The 20,544-nt window shown below is 40.0% G+C and overlaps 1 protein-coding gene across 6 annotated transcripts in view; it reads right to left on the reverse strand.

Annotated features, from left to right (window-relative positions):
• The window catches only part of LOC111139706 (UPF0061 protein ETA_18310-like), a 38,170-nt gene that overhangs the window by 6,740 nt on the left and 10,886 nt on the right, over positions 1-20,544 (reverse strand). For all 6 annotated transcript variants that reach the window (XM_022492049.1, XM_022492048.1, XM_022492053.1 and 3 more), the window contains 9 exons: positions 19,241-19,310; positions 18,398-18,470; positions 16,108-16,191; positions 14,623-14,752; positions 8,348-8,392; positions 8,168-8,249; positions 7,973-8,065; positions 6,874-6,953; positions 5,574-5,617 (listed from right to left, as the gene is read on the reverse strand). In XM_022492049.1, coding sequence (XP_022347757.1) covers positions 5,574-5,617; positions 6,874-6,953; positions 7,973-8,065; positions 8,168-8,249; positions 8,348-8,392; positions 14,623-14,752; positions 16,108-16,191; positions 18,398-18,470; positions 19,241-19,310 — 701 coding nt within the window. The remainder of the gene's footprint in view (positions 1-5,573; positions 5,618-6,873; positions 6,954-7,972; positions 8,066-8,167; positions 8,250-8,347; positions 8,393-14,622; positions 14,753-16,107; positions 16,192-18,397; positions 18,471-19,240; positions 19,311-20,544) is intronic.

Consider the following 20,544-nt stretch of genomic DNA (forward strand, 5'->3'; position numbering starts at 1 on the left):
GGAAGCAGGCTCCCTGCAGAGCACAGAGCCCGATGTGGGGCTCGATCCCAGGACACTCGGACCATGACCTGAGCCGAAGGCAGAGGCTTTAACCCACTGAGCCACCCAGGTGCCCCGAGAAGAGCCTTTTTTAAAATATTTTATCCACTGAGTGGAGAGGAGGGATACTTCTCCTCACTAGCACAAAAGAAATTCTGAGTGGACTCCAGGAATCATCATTTTGTGATTCTCAACAGTTTGCTGAGCTACTTGAATGGAGGAAATATACAAATTCTTTCAACTTGGTTTTAACGATCTTCTAAGATATGACGTATAATTTAATGATATGATAAGAAGTGCCCTGTGACCCAGTGATTCTGTAGGAGCATAGTCTATGAAAACAGATTTAAACATAAAAAGTTATTATTTAGGGGCGCCTGGGTGGCTCAGTGGGTTAAAGCCTCTGCCTTCCGCTCAGGTCGTGATCCCAGGGAGCCTGCTTCCTCCTCTCTCTCTCTGCCTGCCTCTCTGCCTACTTGTGATTTCTGTCAAATAAATAAATAAAATCTTTAAAAAAAAGTTATTATTTATATTAAGGAAAACTAGAAACATTTTAAATACTTAGTAGGGGAATAAAACACTGCATACACTTTCTAAGAAATATTGTGCAGCCGTTAAAAATGTTACATTATAAAAGCATGAGAAAATGCCTTGTTTACTTTTAGCAAAAGAAAGAAAGACCTAAATTATACCATTGTATGATTACTACTACATTTTTTTCCTAATCAATACTCACAGAAAAAGAGAGACTAGTAAATAATAACTATGTTTGGGAAAATGGGATTTTTTTTTTTTTGGTCTATCAGTTTGCATTTTTCAAATTTTAAAGAATTCATACAGTACTTGTTTAAAATAAAACACATATACATAGAAAATACATACAAACAAAAAGGAAACGAGCATGCAAAGGGAATTGTGGAAATTCTTAGCATAGGCAGAGGGAGAGTGGAGCTTTCCAATGAAAAGTTTGACCAAAACTTTCATAGAAACCTAGGAATTTCATAGGGCATTTCATAGACAGGCATTTCATAGAAACCTAGCAATGAAATATTGTTAAAACATACTGGAAATCTCAGCTACAAAAGCAGAAGTGCTTTGGACCAAGTTATAAATATATAAATATGCATTTGTATATATATGGAAATAAACATACAAACTACTTGGAAATCAGAAAATTGTAGATCTGTTTTTAAGATTCTTTGAGGAGTTATTGGGTTCTGTACTTTTTTTTTATTTTTTTATTTTTTTAATTTTTTTTTAAGATTTTATTTATTTATTTGACAGAGATCACAAGTAGGCAGAGAGAGAGGGAGGAAGCAGGCTCCCCACTGAGCAGAGAGCCCGATGCAGGGCTCGATCCCAGGACCCTGAGATCATGACCTGACCCGAAGGCAGAGGCTTTAACCCACTGAGCCACCCAGGCACCCCGGATTCTGTACATTTTTACCTACTTGGGAACTTTCTCAACTTTTAATTTTAAGCAGTGGGTTATGAGGATTATGTCCACACACAAACCCTGCCAGAGTTCCATGTAATGTGGTACTCCCTGATCCACTGGGGTGTCTCAAATTCTCTTTGTAGTTTTAGCTTTGAACAATGTGACTGTACAAAAAGGGGGGCATGTAATAGGGGCTGAGTATATTTTTCTGAAGAAGCAAATTTAGTGCTGGAAGAGATTTAAAACTATGATTTACTGACTATATCATAATATAAATAAAGCATGTCATTGCTACCATCCAATTTGAAAAAATTAACATATCAGAAAGTCAGCAGACTCGATGATCATAAAACACTAAACTCTTCAAATTATTAAACACAACTAATCTCTCATAGGCTGGCAATGCAACTGGAAAATGGTAGTTCTATTTATCCTTTATTTAACTCAATAAAAATAAATCTTACTGTCATTGTTAAATAGTTATTAAAATACTTGAAGAGAAAAATTATTATAAATATAGCATCTTCCATTGTTCCTTCTGTTTCCCTCTTTTTTTAATGTCCAGGAAGAAGAATTAAGAAGGAAATTTTTCTTTTATTCTATTATCTACAAAAGGTCAGGTCTGAAATATCTACTTGAGGTCACAGTTTAAATTTATACTACCCCCTTAACAGAGAGCACTTTCACCTCGATTCCCAAATGATCTTGCTTAATTTCTATCCAGAGTCCTTACCACACAAAGGAAATGTCTCAGACTTGCAATCATACAAGCATTCTCTGTGTGTTCTTTTCCCAAAGAGAAGTTTGTGCAGAGCCAATCCCAGTCTGGGCCAATTCATTCTCCGTGATCAGTGAGCATGCCATTTGCAAGGTGACAGATGGGGAAGTCTGCGAACTAGGCCTGGGGTTGTATTTTCCAATGAGGCGCACACCCAGGATTTCAACATAGTTGGCCTGGAGTGCTAAAACACCTGTTCTAAGAACAAGCAAAGTTTCTCCTGAGCATGTGCCACACATTCACAGCTAGGCACAAAGAAAGCAGAATTATGCGGATGCAAGTTGGGCTTTTTTGTAGATGCGGCTGTTTTAGAGCTTTTTAAAACCTCCCCCCAGCAATATAAGCCCAGTCATATAATGCGGGAGCCACAATGGCTGTTCTCAGGGCACAGTAATGACGGGAATAAAAAGCATTTATTAAACAAAATTTTACTATGATCTTGGGCTGGGTGGGCACTATGTGACACAGAAGAGAAGTGATCAATGCCCTTTGGTGGCTTATGATCATAAAGTTATTTGGAGGCTTAAAAATAATAAAGTTTATAGAGTTGTTTTTTTTTTTTAAATCTAAGACTAAAACACTCCTCTTTGATGTTCCCTTTGCTTGCAACTTGGAGCATTTACAAAAAATATTTAAAGCAAATCTTCCCCTGGAATCCCTGGTTGGCTTAGCTGGTAGAACATGCAACTCTTAACTATAGGCTCGTGAGTTCAAGCCCCACGTTGGGCGTGGATACTTAAAAAAAAATCTTCCCCTAACCTACTATTGATTTTTTAAATGTTTTGAAACAATATACAACAGCAATATATTTTTAGTCTTTGGGTTTCTAAAAAACATAGTCATGGGGCGCCTGGGTGGCTCAGTGGGTTAAAGCCTCTGCTTTCAGCTCAGGTCATGATTCCAGGGTCATGGGATCGAGCCCCGCATGGGGCTCTCCGCTCAGCGGGGAGCCTGCTTCCTCCTCTCTCTCTGCCTGCTTCTCTGCCTACTTGTGATCTCTGTCTGTCAAATAAATAAATAAAATCTTAAAAAAAAAAAAAAAACAAAAAAAAACATAGTCATTCCAGTCTATTAAACAAAGATATTTAATGTACTCTATACTAACGTAATAGCTGATACGTACTGAGTACTTATTATGTGCCAACTACGATCTCCCTGATTTTGTGCAACAATCCATGATGTAAATGCGTTTTACAGATGAGGAAACAAAAGTGAGGTCAAATGGATAAAAATGTTTTAAAACTGGACTGTTGTGGCACCTCTGTGGCTCAGTCATTAAGCATCTGCCTCGGGCTCAGGTCATGATCCCAGGATCGTGGGATCGAGCCCCATATCCGGCTCCTTGCTCAGTGGAAAGCCTGCTTCTCCCTCTCCCTCTCCCCCTGCTTCTGTTCCCTCTCTTGCTGTCTCTCTCTGTCAAATAAATAAATAAAATCTTTAAACACACACACACACACACACACACTGGACTGTCACAATTGCACAGTTTTAATTTAGTTCAAAAAAAATCACTGTATACTAGAAATGAATGAATTTTGTTATGTAAATTATACCTCAATAAAGCCACTTAAAAAAGTATATATATACACCAGAAAGAGAAAAAGAGGGATGAAGGAATCAACTGACCCACTTAATAACATCTAGGAAATAGCTGAACCAGAGCTCAGGTACAGCTGGTCCAACCCCAGAGGCCAGGCCATGCTGCCCCTCTAAAAAAAGAAACTCAGGTCAAGAGGTGAGAAATGAAGACTCTGTAAGGGAAATGACGAACAAGACTTCCTACACTGGACACTCTTCTTAGATATTTTATTTCTTCACGCCTGTTCAGTTCAATTCCACATCCCTGGACACACTGTTACATGAATTTGTGCAATTTCTTACATATTTGCATTTTCATATCAATTAAATATATAGTAATACATGGAAGTGTAACTTTAAAAAAATAACGGAGCTGTCATTATGAACTTTTATCAGACCATTGCTCTTTGTGGAAATTTATCTTTCTCCCTTCCTGGAGAACACACTGTTTCAGCATTACTACTTCTCTAAAGTAACTGAAAGCTGCAGCCTTGAGTTCATTACATTTTTTCATTAACCACCTCATCCATCCTGCCATAAGCAAACAAATCCAGAAACTAAAGACTGCCACCACATGTTGGTCTTTCGATTTCTTCTTTCTCTTAACTGCCGAGTGTCCACATTCTGAGCTGGCTTAAGAATTCTGTGTGACTGCACCTGTGGTTGGCAAAGAGGTGGCTGGCAACGAAATCCATGCTGAGCCCCAAATAGATCACTCACTTCCCTGTAAAAGCTAAACTTGGTTTTATTTCTATGATAATGCCCCGAGCTCAAGAAGGAATCTCATTCCGTAACGTAACGTGGAATATGAGCTTCATCCTTATTTCATTCCCACGGTTCAGCCACCCCGACGACACACACTAGCTCTCTAGACGAGTCCTAAGGAAGGCAACAGGACTCAAGGACCTTGGACCTTCTGTCTGAACTTCTTTGATCTCCTTAGAATCCGCACTGTGGAAAGAACTAATTTCCTTTTTGTTCTTCTCCAATCCAAGTGTGAAGTCACATGATAAACTGAAATCGATATATAGAGATGATTCCTTTTTAGAGCCATCATTTACTGGATGTATATTATGGCCCATGCACTGTACCAGCAAACTTTACATACATTATTTCTCATTATAACAACGCTGCAAAATATCCCCATTTTATAATAGCTAAGGGCCTTGAAACTCAGAGTTAAGTATCTTTCAGATCATACAGCTAAAAGGTGGCAAGATGAGATTCATCTGCCAGATCCCCAGACTCACATTCTTCCCACCATAACCCAAACTACCTTGTCTCTCTACCATCTCTTAGGACAATATTATTTTTAACATCAATATGCAAACTTATTAAAAGTGGAACTGTTATACTCCGTTAAAGGTCATTTCGAAAAGCTCGTAGCTGACACTTCAACTCAACTAAAATATACTCAACTAGAATTATTCTAGTTAAAAACAAGCCATAAGGGTGCCTGGGTGGCTCAGTTGGTTTGGTGACTGCCTTTGGCTCAGGTCATGATCCTCGAATCCTGGGATCGAGTCCCACATCCGGCTCTCTGCTCAGTGGGGAGTCTGCTTCTCCCTCTGACCCTCCCCTTCTTGTGCTCTCTCTCTCTCAAATAAATAAACAAAATCTTAAAAAAAAAAAACAAACCCAAAACAAAAACCAAAAAACAACCATCAGTTGTTACTCAAGTAATTACATGCTTTTATGTGATAATCATTAAAGTTGAAAAAAATCAAAAGGTTTACTCACTTGCCATTCTTTTTCTTCTTTCAGAATCTGAATCATTCATGTTACTAATAAAGAATAAAACAAAGGACAAAATTAACCATTGTCTCCTCATATCTTCTTTTTAAAAGGATGGGAATTATTTCACGAGACAAATATTGGGGAAAAACATTTAAAAATCACATTGAGGGGCGCCTCGGTGGCTCAGTTGGTTAAGCAACTGCCTTCGGCTCAGGAGGTGATCCCAGAGTCTGGGGATGGAAACCCACACTGGGCTCCTTGCTCAGTGGGGAACCTGCTTCTCCCTCTCCCATTCTCCTGCTTGTGTTCCCTCTTTCACTCTCTCTCTGTCAAATAAATAAATAAAATCTTTTTTAAAATAATCACATTGAATCAGTGTCTGAAAGGAAGATAGAAAATACTGAGTTTGATTAAAAAATATATAAAATACTACCTTGTTTATTTTAGCTAATCCCAAACCTTTTATTTTTACAAATTAAAAAGTTTTGTCTAAAAAAAATCTAAATTGTCTGATACTTTTATTTTAAATAGTTTTCTGAAAATAATTCCATTTTTTCCTTTTCTTGATTAATCACGTTCATCTATACAAACAGCCCTCAGGGGCAATTAAACTGGGAAGAGCTACTTCTCTCCATCTCTCCCTTCAGAAGCCACGACCTACAATGTCTTTACTCCCAAGTTTGTTGCTTCTACTTCACTGTAATTTATGAAGCAAAGTAACTTCCTTTTTTTTTTTTTTTAAGATTTTTTATTTATTTATTTGACAGAGAGAGAGATCACAAGTAGGCAGAGGGAAGGCAGAGAGACAGGAAGGGGGAGCAGGCTCCCTGCGGAACAGAGAGCCCAATGCTGGGCTCAATCCCAGGACCCTGGGATCATGGCCTGAGCTGAAGGCAGAGGCTTAACCCATTGAGCCGCCCAGGTGCCCCACAAAGTAACTTCTCACAAAGGTATATGATGTGACAACTAATAGGTACTGGCTAGAAGCCTGGGGAGCTGTCCTCAGGGCTTCGGGGCATGGGTTCTCCGGGCCACCAGGGAAGCAGTGTTATCAGAGTTGAGGTGAACAGACCAGTGCTGTCTTCATGGGTGGGGTGTTGCCACAGATACCTCAGCAGGTACAAAGTACCCAGGAGTAAAAGGGAAATGTTGGCCCCTGGGGCAAATAATACATTATATGTTAAATTAAAAAATTAAAATTTAAAAAAAAAAAGGGAAATGTTAGAAAGTTGAAGGAAAACTTGATGGGTTACCTCTGCTAAATATGTCACATGCTTTTTCAGAAGTGGTTAGATTACCTTACCTCTTCAGTCTCAAAAGGTACTGGGATACCCAGGCGGGGAAAAGCTGGTGCTCTGAGATCATCTTCAGTGCCCAGAATTGCTAAATGAAAACGTGGTAATAGGCTGCTCATTATATGAATATTAGTTGTTTATTTTAACTTCATGTTACTTTATGTTCCTTAATAATAACTTGTAATATTCAGATTTTTTAAGACATGCTAGTTTAAATAGAAGTAGTACTAAGATAGAATATGTTTTTCTTTTCTTTATATAACCTTCAACTCTAAAATTCTAATTCACGGAAATTCATGTAATGGCATGATTTAAGATAAACCAAGTCTTTACAGAGATTACACGTGAGTACTTATATTATCCAAAAGCCTTCCTTTAAATAATATATAATTTACTTTTAAAAACTTAATTCGCAACTGCATTTTATTTTGTCATCCATGAATTCATTCAGCAAATATTTATAGAACGTCAGTGCTGTGCTGGGAACTGTCAGGTGGGATGGATATAAAAATTAATAAGACACGGTTCCACTCCTAGTGTCTATCCGAGAGAAACGAAAACACATGTTCACACAAAAACTTGTACATGATGCTCAGAGCAGTATTTATTCACAATAGCCAAGAAGTGGAAATGACCCAAATGTTCATCAACTGGTAAATGGATCAACAAAAGATGGAATAGCCACACAGTGGGAGTACCACTGAGCGACAAGGAGGAAACACTGCTGAACAGTCACAAGATGGAGGAACCACAAAACTCAGTTAATGAAGAAGCCAAGTGCAAAAGACCACATTTTGTATGATTCCATTTATAGGAACTGTCTAGAAAGTGAAAACCTGGAGAGACAAAGTAAATTAGTAGCTGCTTGGGGCTAGGAGTGGAAACAGAGATTAATGGCAAATGGGCACAAAGGATCTTCTTTTTAGGGTGATGGGGGGACAGTTCTAGAATCAAATCACGGTGATAAATGCCCAAATCTGTAAATTATAAAAAATCACTGCATTATATACTTAAGGCCAGTGGGATTTAATGGCATGTAAATTATACCTCAATACATCTGTTAAAGAAAACTTAATTAAGAGAAAACAAAATGTCACAAATGACTACCTGGGGAATGTTGAGCTCCTCTAACTGGCTTTGAGTAATCTCGCTGAGCTGCCGAAATGTCATTGTAAAATCAGCTTCTGTCTTTTCCATGAGCTAATGAAAATAATTAAATTTATCAATCTCAAGTCTTCAAGAAGATGCTGATTAACAATTCAAATGTTAGTCGGAAAAAAAAAGATAAAATGACAAACTCACATGTAAGAGAAATGCAATTAAATCGTCATCACCCTTCCTTTCTCCAAGTAACCCCAGTTTGGCTTTGAACAAGTCTCTAAATCTGAAAGAGAAATGTCAGTTCAATTAAAGTCTCCCTATTTTAAGAACTGTCCTCAAACCAACCAGGATGCTTTAATATCTCTACTCAAAAGGACAAACCTTGTGTAATAAAGAACAGGATACCCCTCAAGAATCTGAGCAGCTCTACAGGGAGAAAAAAGGAAGGACAGTTAAACTTGATCAAAATTAACATTCTTGAATTATGTTTTATAAGAACAACGTGAACTTTCCACATATTAAATATAAATATGGTAATTACGTTTATCAATCTCAATTCATATATTTCATAAAAATATGAAGATTAAAGCCTTTTTTGTCTTACAATCTTATTTTTATTGAGGTAAAATTTGCACATAGTGAAATGCATGAATGTGCATTGTACAATTCAATGAGCATTCTGAGAGATTAAAGCTTCTTAACCTTAAACTCATCTTTAAACAAATTTTCTTTTTTTTTCTTTTGAAGATTTTATTTATTCATTTGAGAGAAAGAAAGCACAAGCAGGGGGAGAGGAAGAGGGTGAGGAAGAAGCAGACTCCCTGCAGAGCCAGCTGTGGGCGGTGGGGGTGGGGGGGAACGACTCGATGTGGGGATGGATCCCAGGACCCTGAGATCATGACCTGAGCAGAAGGCAGACACTTAACCATCTGAGACACCCAGGCGCCCAACAAATTAAGTTTCTATTTCTTAATATTCTTAAATGTATTTTTTTTTTAAGATTTATTTATTTATTTGACAGACAGAGATCACGAGTAGGCAGAGAGGCACACAGAGAGAGAAGGAGGGAAAGCAGGCTCCCTGCTGAGCAGAGAGCCCAATGCGGGGTTTGATCCCGGGACCCTGGGATCATGACCTGAGCCGAAGGCAGAGGCTTTAACCCACAGAGCCATCCAGGTGCCCTTTACATGTATTTTAAATCATACAAAAGCTCAACTCATTCTGAAGCTCCCCTCTTTACCTTACTGACCTCATCCCACGTAAATTTTCCCCTTGCTCATTCTGAGGCAGCCACAGGAGCCATCTGGCTGTTCCTTAAACACCCCCCACACACCTGCTCGGGGACTTTGCACAGGCTGTTCCCTTGCCCGGAGCACTCTTCCCCCAGGTATCTGTGTAGTTTGCTCCTGCGACTCCTTCAACCCTTTGCCCGAGTGAGGTCCTGACCATCCTTTTAAAACTGCAAACCCCGCTGCCTTTATTCCCTATCTCCTGCTAGTGTTTCTCCATTGTACTCATCTCCTTCTCATAAGCTATGGATATTATTTATTCTGTGTGACTCTCTCCCACCAGAAGCAAGCACTGCACAGGCCCAACTATCCTGCTGTTTGATTCACTGCTGTCCCCTTAGCACTTAGAACAGTGTCGGGCACATACTGAGGACCTCAGTAAGTATTTGTTGAGCAAATAAGTGAACTCTGCAAGGCAAAGGGAGAGAAAATTCATGGAGACAAGAGTGACTGCTTAATGAATATTGTTTTATATTGCTTCGATTTTGAACTACGATGCATTACCAATATATCTTTAGTTATATTAATTAAGAAAACCATAGGTGGTATATAAAACTTTTATCTTTATCGTAGTAATCTTTTTTTGTTGCCTGGGGTTAATGAAATTACTCTATGCTTTGCCTTCCGCTTGGGATCTTGTACTGGAAATCCAATTTTAGATTTGGGGGACAGGTGGGGGAGAGAGTGAAAAATATGCTTTATCTTCTGGCAAATACATTAGGGACAGAGAAATGATTTTTTTTTAAGATTTTATTTATTTATTTGACAGAGAGAGAGAGAGAGAGCACAAGCAGAGGGAGTGGCAGGCAGAGGGAGAAGCAGAATCCATGCTGGGCAGGGAACCAAATGCGGGGCCCTATCCCAGGACCTCAGGATCATGACCTGAACCGAAGGCAGACACTTAACTGACTGAGCCACCCAGGTGCCCTGAGACACAGAAGTGATTATACTGTGATCCGGCCCTCAAGGAGTTCAATGCCCAGTGGTTACATCAAGAAATATCTTAACATTCTATATAATTATTAACATACTTAGATTATTATTCATGCTTATTCATATACATATGCCAGATATTCCTCTTTTTTTTTTAAAGATTTTATTTATTTATTTGACAAAGAGAGAACACAAGTAGGCAGAGCAGCAGGCGGGGGGCGGGGGGGGCCGGGGAGCAGGCTCCCTGCTGAGCAGAGAGCCCAATGCTGGTCTCCATCCCAGGACCCTGAGATCATGACCTGAGCCAAAGGCAGAGGCTTAACCCACTCAGCCACCCAGGCACCCCCATATGCTAGATATTTCATTTTGAGTAACTAATTATAAACACTACAATGTTGTCTATTTATTATTTATTCTGTTGTTTAAAAAGGCAACCATGTACCCTTTTTTCTTCAGCCTGAATTCAGAAGGAGAGATCACACAATAGTCAGACTCTGAGATTAAAAGTTCAGCTTTATTATTGATAAAAGCTAGTCTGGAAAATATGGCTTAAGTCTATGGATCAATCGGCATGTTAATGTTTTGTACCTACATTAGAAAGATTTATTCACTCAACTACTAGAATAACAGTTACATCTATGGGCCTCCCCCATTTGGGCACACCCCTGTAAAATTGTCATATAAAAAAGCAGAAAATGTATGCTTTCTCTGGTTGGGCGGATCTCCAGAAAGAGAGGTATTAATAGGATGAGCCACACAGGTTTAAATTCGTCTCCCAAATTCACCAAACTGGTCATTAACCCTTCATCCCCCAGAGAGGAATTAAGTGGAGCCAGAGAAGAACTGTGTACTCTCATGAAGCCCTGCCCCTCCCCCAACAGGAACCACCCGAAGGGGGATAAGGGATTTCCTTTAAAAATCTTCAAGGCCAAACACTAAACCAGAGATGTCAAAGGAAGACGGTGGTTCAAATGAATTTTTGGTGCCTGCCCTTCCCTGCTCTAATTTAGCCCCTCTCCTGGGCCTCAGAGCTGGTAGGGCCTGGAGGAGGCAGGCAGGCCTGGAGGGGCTGAGCAAGGCTACAGGCCCTCAATCTTGAGGTACAGCATGGCTGAGCAGAGCAAAGACATCAAGGGCCCTACCTGTATAAGTGTTACTGGAAAAAATTAGTGGGCTCCCTGGCTTCCACGAGGCTGCAGGAGAGCTGCTAAAACCTCTCTACCCCGAAGGTAGAAGAATGCTGGCCTTGGCTGCTGAGGAGAGCTGGGAGCAGAGAGACAGCCTACGAGAGGCCGAGTGGAAAGCTAAAAACTTGCTTGCGGGTCCTCTGCCAGCCCGTGAAAGGGGTACCACAGCTTAAACGGAGCGGAGCCCCAGTGGAGAGGCAAAGGAAAATGACGCAGTGCCCAAATGTTCTCCTCTCATAGCCAGAGAGAGCAGAAACAGAAGACCCCCAGAACGGCTGGCTCTCAGCCCAATGGAACGGCTAGTGGAGACAGACACCACTATGAAAACAATAGTAAGACCTTTCAGGAGAATAAACTGTGCCTCAGTAGACCTTCTGGAACTCCAAGACAGTATTCCAGGCCACAGAATTCAGTGGGTAGATTGAGACGGAAGACAGTTACTCCTGAGACTCAAATTGAGTGGCCTAGGAAACTGGGGAGAAGAAATACCACAAAACCTACACAAAAATGCAAAGAAATGGAAAGCATAAGGAAAAAAAAAAATAAGAGACTTGGGGACAAATGAAGAGGGATTCATACCAAGAATGGAGTGCCAGAAGCACAAAAAGAAGTGAACGGAAGAAAGTCAACAGTTAAGCAAAAGCAGAGATTTCCCTCGCTGGGTACGTAGCTGCAGGCGGAGAAGCAGAAGCACTGTGGGTGCCACGGAACAAGGGGTTTTTCGGAAGGATTTGACCTTCCGTGACTGTGGGAGCCGGTGAAGAAGGATGTATCATCCTGTTCTTTCTGTGTCTGGTTTGGGGGCCAACGCTGGCAGCGAGGAGAGGACAGAAAATTGGATGTGAGACCGGAGACAGTGAAGACCAGCCAGAATCTGCCCAAACCGAAACCCAAGTCTGTCCCTCAGGGGTCCAAGCTCCGCGGTGCAGGCCAGCTGCGATCAGCCTGTGCTCCTCACCACGGGGCGGTGCCCGCCCTGGCCCAGGCTCTCTCCCCACACCAACACCGTGGACCAGCAGATGGACGGACGGATGGACGGACAGACGGACGGCAGTGCGCGCGAGCGGCAGTGGGGCCTGGCTGCAGGCCGGCCTTCTGGGCGCAGCCACGCCGCTGCCTCACTTCCGCCTTCCAGATCTTGCAACGGAACCCGTAACCATACAGGGAAGGAAACTTGGACCAGTGCCGCTGGGCTGATACAATGGAAGGCCCCTACACTCAGATGGCTCTATGATTAAGTCCTGGCTGATGGGAAGGAGGGAGGAGATGTGTACAAACGCTGACATGTATCCTGCGATAGAGAAGACTTGCCTCTTCTCCACGCTGCCACTCAGAAGTTGGGTGTTCCAGATGGTGCCCCATCCCGGACCCTGAGGACTTCAGCAGTGAGTGGATGGTGGGATGGAAAAGTCAAAGCCGTCTGAGACTCAGCAGAGTCCCCACCAGCCCTCAGTTACCAACCTGCACGCTTTTCAGGGGAGAGAAAAACCATGTCCCTCTTGTTCAAACTACTATTATTTTGGGCTTCTGTTACATACCAGTGAATCCATAATCTAGGGCCCTAGTCTCAGTCATCTGTCAGCGTAAAATAAAAATACTAACGGTTATGCGAGAATTCAGAAAATACATCACCTCTATACCCCACTAAGGGAAATAATAGAGTAATTGAAACAGAGACTTCAAGATGAAACCCTGAATAAAAAGCGGTGGCCAGCAGTGAAATGATTAGAAATGTGGGCTTGTGCAGGTGGGGGAAGCGCTAGGGCAAAGACTTATGATGGGAGAGATACACTTCCTACGCTTTGTAGGAAAACCTACAATAGTCTGAAATTCAAAATACTAAGCTACCTTATTAGCAAAGGCCGGCAGTTGGGTTCTTAGAGGTAAAAAGGAAAAGAACTGAGTCTCACTGAAATGGAGGAGAAAACTTACATAAGTCAATAGAATCTTAGTGAAGGAAAAGTACTTGGAAACTCATTTTCCCATAACAGTAGAGAAAGTGGCAGGAAAAGGAAGATAACTACCAGCGGCAGGTGGAGAATACAGCAGTTTCCAAATCGAGGTGGGGGAGTGATGAATGAACTTCTCAAATCATAAACAGATAAGGAAAGCCGGTGGGGTGGCGGGGAACTGATACATAAAATAGAGATAAAGCAGAGTATAAGACAGGAATAAAATAAATCAGTTGTTACAATAAATGTAAACAGCCTACACACATTAAAACCGAAACCATCACATTAAGTTAAAACCTGGCTATATGTGTAAGACAAATGACAAAGGTAGAAAAACAAAGTGAGACTCGAGGCAAATCCAACGAAAAGAAAGCAAGAATTGCAATATTAATATCAGATAAATTGAAAATTGGAGTTAAAAGGCTAAATCAAGATAAAGGGGGTCATGGTTTTAGGCTAAAAGGCACTTTTTTTTTTAAGGAAATATAAGTAAAAACCTGTGTGTACCAATAATACAATAGCAAAATATTAAAATTTAAAACCATCAGAAAAAACTACTTAGTAAAAATACAATTAAAGTGGGAGGTTTTTTTTTTGTTTTGTTTTTTTTTTTTGTCAGAGAGAGAGAGAGAGAGAGAGATCACAAGTAGGCAGAGAGGCAGGCAGAGACAGAGGGAGAAGCAGGCTCCCTGCCGAGCAAGGAGCCCGATATGGGACTCGATCCCAGGACGCTGGGATCATGACCCGAGCCGAAGGCAGCCGCTTAACCAACTGAGCCACCCAGGCGTCCCAAAGTGGGAGATTTTAATACACATTTCTAACGCATCAAATTTATTGAATAAATAAAAAAATAAAGTCATAAAGGCCTTGAATAATACACTCAATTTGATATAGTAAAACCTTTGAGTACAGATGCACAAAATTCATTATTTGGGGGTCATAAAGAAACCTTAACACATTTTAAATAGTATATTTTACCAAACACATATAAAAATATATGACTAAAGTGAGCCCAATTATTAGATATTAAGAAAAACAGTGATAAATAACCCTTAGATCAAAGAAGAAATAAGCTAAAATTTCACAACACCTAAAAAGCAATAAATAGGGAAACACTTCATCCTAATAACTGTGGGAAAAAGCCAAAACTGTACTAGACAAAAATACAATTTGAAATGGCTTCATTATTAAAGACTAAATATTAAGATGGTTCTTAAAATGTTAGCTTGAAAAAATGATCATTATACAAATGTAATTTCATACAGATTTAATTAGTGGATTTTGGATTTACTCACAGCTTCTTTTGCCTAGGATCCAGTAATGGATTTAAAGCTTGCAACAACTTGTTTAAATTAAACATCCCAATATTGGCCTGATTTCCTATTTTATATCTTCTTTCATCATCAGATGTGTTTGGGACAAAATCTGTTTAAAATAAAAAATATTAGCCTTTTTAAAAATTTTATTTATTTAGGGGCACCTGGGTGGCTCAGTTGGTTACGTGGCTGCCTTCAGCTCAGGTCATGATCCTGGAGTCCCAGGACTGAGTGGGATCAGGCTCCCAGCTCCATGGGGAGTCTGCTTCTCCCTCTGACCTTCTCCCCTCTCATACGCTCTCACTCTCTCGCTCTCTAATAAATAAAATCTTTAAAACAAAAAACAAAAAACAACAAAAAAAAAGATTTTATTTATTTATTTAGAGAGAGACCGTGAAAGAACACAAGCAGGGAGAGTGGGAGAGGGAGAAGCAGGCCTTCTGCTGAGCAGAGAGCCTGACTCGGGGCTCGATCCCAGGACCCTGGGATCATGACCTAAGCTAAAGGCAGACGCTTAACAACTGAGCCATCCAGATGCCCATTACTAGCCTTTCATAGTGGAGATAATTGTAATAAATGTCCTCTCCCTTTCTAAGTTTATATTTAAGCTTAATAAATTTATATTCATTAGATATGTTTACATTTATTAAATCTTTCTGATGTTAAACATTTAACTAAAAATTAACATAAACACTTACTACCCATACACATGAAATTCTTTTTAAATATGAATATTTGCCTAATAGAGGAATATAGTTCTACTATGTAAGAATTTTCAGGTGATCAGGGGCGCCTGGGTGGCTCAGTCTCTTACGCGTCTGCCTTCAGCTCAGGTCAAGATCCCAGGGTCCTGGGATCGAGTCCTGCATCCAGCTCCCTGGTCAGTGAGAAATCTGCTTCTCTCTTTCCTACTCCCTCTGTTCCTTCCCTTGCTCATGCTTGCTCTCTCTTGCACTCAAGTGAAATCTTAAAATATATATATATATATTTTCAGGTGATCATAAATGTCCTTCAAATCCCACCTCAAGTATCACACTGTCCACAAAGCCTGCTTGGATCTCTCCTTGCAAGGACTGTGTTACTATGGCCTCCATTTTATAGGTTGGTAACGTGAGAAGTTAAGTAACTTGTCCAGGGAAGGGCACCGAGCCACTGTGGCTCAGATGCCAGAAGTCAAACCTGCATCTGTCTCACACAGGTTCCCTACTGCCTCCCTGTCATCTTCTCTAATATGTAATTCCTTAAGGGCAGAGACCGCGAAGGGCTCATTTCTGTTTCCCTATAGCACCTGGAACATTCAGTACTACATAAAGTGACCATTTTATCAATGAACCCAATTCTTTCTACTACCTCAACACTGTATTAGCTATAACAACTTATCTAAAATAAACCTGTAATCATTTTTTGGTGAAATAAGATATATGTGTGTACACACATACATATTTACATATAAATCACACATACCTGGGTTATAGGCTTCCATAAAACCAAATGGGCCGTAGTCGATTGTAATGGATAACAAACTGAAGTTATCAGTATTACAAACACCTGAAACCACAACAAAAAGATTCCAAAATCACGGTAATAAAATAATAAAGCATTTTTAAATGTATGAAATTATCAAGAATAGGAAAATGGAAATGCATTTGTTTTGGAAGTGAAATAAAATTGGGTTATCAATTGAAAGTTTAACTCGTGATATCAAATACCTAATATATATTAAAACTACATCTTTTAACTACATTTACCCTTTTGTTTTATACCTCACCCCATAAAGATTTCAAATACTACAGAACAAAAGCCCCAAGAAATACAACTTCTTCTTACTTATCCTCAATTTCTTGCATTTGTTTAAAAAAATATACGTTACTCGGAATGGAAGTGAAACTAGTAAAGGAATAAGATGAATTTATTTCCAAAGGATGGGAAAAGGGTAAAATATGGATATGCACTCCCATTACAGTCCTCAGCTGCAGACCCTAGCAGAAGGGGGAGGGAGTGTGCCCTCCCAGGCAAGGGGGCTAGGGCTGGTGGCCAGAGTGTGGGGTAGGAGGAAGCCGGGGAATGGATACGCCAGCCTAATACAAGATATTTGGCAACTGTGTCTGCTATCGGGTTTCAGTGTTTTTCAGAGCAAGATGGCCCTGTTTATCAAAATGTTAAGTGTACAGACTCTCTAACCCAGCCATCCTATGTTAGGGATCTGTCCTCAAAAGTTGCCTTCAGGAATATGAGATACAGTTGCAAGGTAGTCACTGTACCATGGTTCCTAACAGCAAAAACTCTGAAACACCTACCCTGCTCTCCCTACCCCAACCCACTCCAAGACAGATACACAGACTATGTGTGTGATCAGCTAAGTGGATTTCAAGAAGTTTCTCACTGTGGGATTCCCTTTAGGTATTCATCTAGAGACATTAGAACATACGTGATTTGTTTTTCAGTTATTCTTAGTTTGAGCAGATATTCCTTCCTATGCAACTACACACGCTAAATGGTTTCAAACACACAAGCCAGCCCTGTTTTTTACAGAATGTGTATGAGTATCATCCTAAAAGAGTCCAAAAATATTGATATAAAATGGTTAGTAATGATTACCCTGGAGAATGGAATTTACACTCACTTCTGTATACTTTTAATTCCTTTTTTTAAAGATTTTTAAAATTTCTTTGAGAGAGTGAGCCAGAGAGAGAGAGAGAGAGAGCATGACCAGGGGAAGGGGCAAAGGGAGAAGCAGGCTCCCCACCGAGCAGGGAGCCAGACAAGGACTTGATCCCAGGACCCTGCGATCATAACCTGAGCCTAAGGCAGCCACTTAACCAACTGAGCCACCCAGGCGCCCTATACTTACCATTCTTTACCATAAGCATACAGTGCTTTTATAATTGAGATTTTAAAAACAGTTTTAAAGTGACCAAAATATATCGTGTAGCCACGTGGTTGAAAACGTTTAAGGCTGGGGCACCTGGGTGGTTCAGTTGGTTAAGCGTCCAACTCTTGCTTTTGACTCAGGTCTCGATCTTTGGGATTGTGAAATCAAGTCCAGCTTCCAGGGTCAGGCTCTGCACTCAGCATGGAGTCTGCTTGTCCCTCTCCCTCTCCCTCTGCCCCTCCCCTTCTGCCTTCTTGTGCACTCTCTCTCTAAAATAAATAAATAAGGGGCGTCTGGGTGGCTCAGTGGGTTAAAGCCTCTGCCTTCGGCTCAGGTCATGATCCCAGGGTCCTGGGATTGAGCCCCGCATCGGGCTCTCTGCTCGGCAGGGAGCCTGCTTCCTCCTCTCTCTCTGCCTGCCTCTCTGCCTACTTGTGATCTCTGTCAGATAGATAGGTAAAATCTTTAAAAAAAAAAAAAAATTATTTATTTATTTATTTAAATATTTATTTTAAATAAATAATTTTATTATTAATTTTTTGAATTATTATTTTTATTAATAAAATATTTGTATTAAATATTTAAATAATTTATTTAAAATATTTAAATAAATAAAATCTTTTTTTAAAAAAAGAAAGTTTTACAGGTAATAACATCCTCGTTGAATTGAGGATGCTTATTCTATCTTGTGCATACCGTTCCATTCAAAACCATTTTAAACACAAGAAAATTGCTTCTCTGTTGCTAAAAACAAATTCATACGTCATAAATGTTAAGCTCATCAGCAGGAATGTTTTGAAGTACACAAAAATGGAGTGTTCTGCTTCAACAAATTAACTCTACTTTCTCATCAGGAAAATGAAGCATCGGTAGATGACTTACCATGAGCAAAACCAACAGACATCCACAAGGCAATGAGTTGTGCCGTCTTTGATACCACCATAGAGAAAAACTCCTAAAATAAAATTTAGAAATTTTTCAGATTTTCAGGAATGTATACTCTTTTAGGATCTTCTGCTAAGTCGTGGGGAGAACATGGAAAGAATTCAGGATATCAAAAGATGAAAAAGGAATGGAAACTAACAAATGTAAGAAAAAAAATGGAAGAATATGGAATTAGTCACTGAGAAATAATAAATAAAGGCCCAGACATAGTATTATTACCAGGCCTTCTCCATGTCCAATAAGAACAGGAAAAGCCTTAGAATTCAGCACAAGGGAGTTAAATGTAAGCAAAGTAAGTTCTTAAACTTTGAAATGAATCACAAAGAAAAATAATGGAATTCCCTTCGCTGTGGCTGCTAAGAGAATGAAAGAGGGTTATGAAGACCAAATCATTTCCACAAGAATAGAAAATCACATTTTCCTGTTATGTATTGTGTTTATTTTAGAACTACTACTACTACAGAAATATCTGTATTTCTCACGTGTGAGAAAAGACTACATAAGATCAAGTTACAAAACATGTGTGCAAAACATCACGTCCAGAGTCAGGAGGTAGTAGCACCTGTTCTTTTTCTCTGGATACCTTTCAAACAAAACAACTTTCTTATCTGTGTCTTGTTTATGAAGTGGTTCACCTTCCCCTCACCTAACAAAATGTTCAAAGTGCACTCCATTTCCTTTCCTACCTACCCAGTCAAGTTCTAAGTTGTAACCGTTGATGTTGGCGGGCCAGAAGAGAAAACTGAGTATTGACCTTTCTCTTTCTCTGAACAAACTTACCACATATCTGTTAGGTTCTGTGGCCTTTACTGAGGGGAAATGCTCCTGTATGATGAAGTCTAGTAACGTCCTGGAGAAAAGAAGGAGAAAGCATCAGCGTCCCCCCATATCAAATTATCTAAATCCACCCTTGACATCCAGGAAGCCACTAGATTCAAACTTCAAATTTTAAGAATTAAAATAAGATTTTACTCTAAAAAACAGCCATAGAGAAATACTTCCTCAATACCAGTCAAAACGGGAAATGAGTTTCTAAGACAGTATTAGATTCCACCATGTGTATTACAAATGCACACCTACTGTAAGCCCCACCATGTGCACGTACCGGGGGAAAGGATGCCAAGACCCAGATCCAGAGGACCCAAATCTCAAAGCACACAGAGCCCATTAGGGAGAAGAACACACGAAGAAATAGACATTACAGTGTAACACATCCAATAACAGAATATAAAAGTTACACAGATAACAGAGCAGGGAATAATTATTTATTATTCATAAGGCTTCATAAGGCTTCACAAATGGGGGGTGGCAAAAGACTGTCCAGTGTTCAAAGTTATTTGTCTGTGTATCATATTTTTTATTCCCTATTTTAACTGACTCGTCAACTAACTATAGTGTTGAATGTATTGGATAAGAAAGAAGCCATAAAAAAGACTGGGGGTTGTAGATGCGACTAGGGAATTATTAAAAGCCAGTCAAAACAAAAGGAATGGATTAGAGTTCGTGTATATATGTATTTTTCTAATCATTTAATAATTTAATCATGTGAATAAGTGCTTGTATGTCAAGAACTGTTGCAAGCATTTGGGAAACGAAAAGGAATATATATGTGGTTACGTGAGCCGATAGATTTTTAGGAGGCGGCGGTCACTAATATACATCAAATGTCAGAGAAATAAGTGAACTATTATAGAAGTACTACCACCAGATGGGACAATTTCAGTGACATCGTGAATCCAATCAGAAGGGACCCAAAAAACAAATGGGAAGTTAGAAATAATGCCCAGTGAGCGCAGACAACTCTTCTCAACAAGGAGGATGACCAGGAGCTCAGAGAACATTTGCTAAGTAAGAGACTCAGAGACGGCTCTGGCCAGTGTGATGACTTCTCCACTCTGCTTCCTCATTTTCCTCGGGGCTTCTCTCCCCGCATCCTTCGCGGCCCAGGCGTCGGGACTTCCCGCGCTGACACCTACAACACAGGATCCACACCCCAAGGGCTCTAGTTTGTCTAAGAGAATCTATGTGACTTTTTAGAACTTTTTCCAACTGTGTTATCTTAACAAAAGGAAGCAGAATTCCTC

Source organism: Enhydra lutris, unplaced genomic scaffold (genome assembly GCF_002288905.1).
Source record: "Enhydra lutris kenyoni isolate GAN:26980312 unplaced genomic scaffold, ASM228890v2 scaffoldscaffold113, whole genome shotgun sequence".
NCBI lineage: Eukaryota > Metazoa > Chordata > Mammalia > Carnivora > Mustelidae > Enhydra > Enhydra lutris.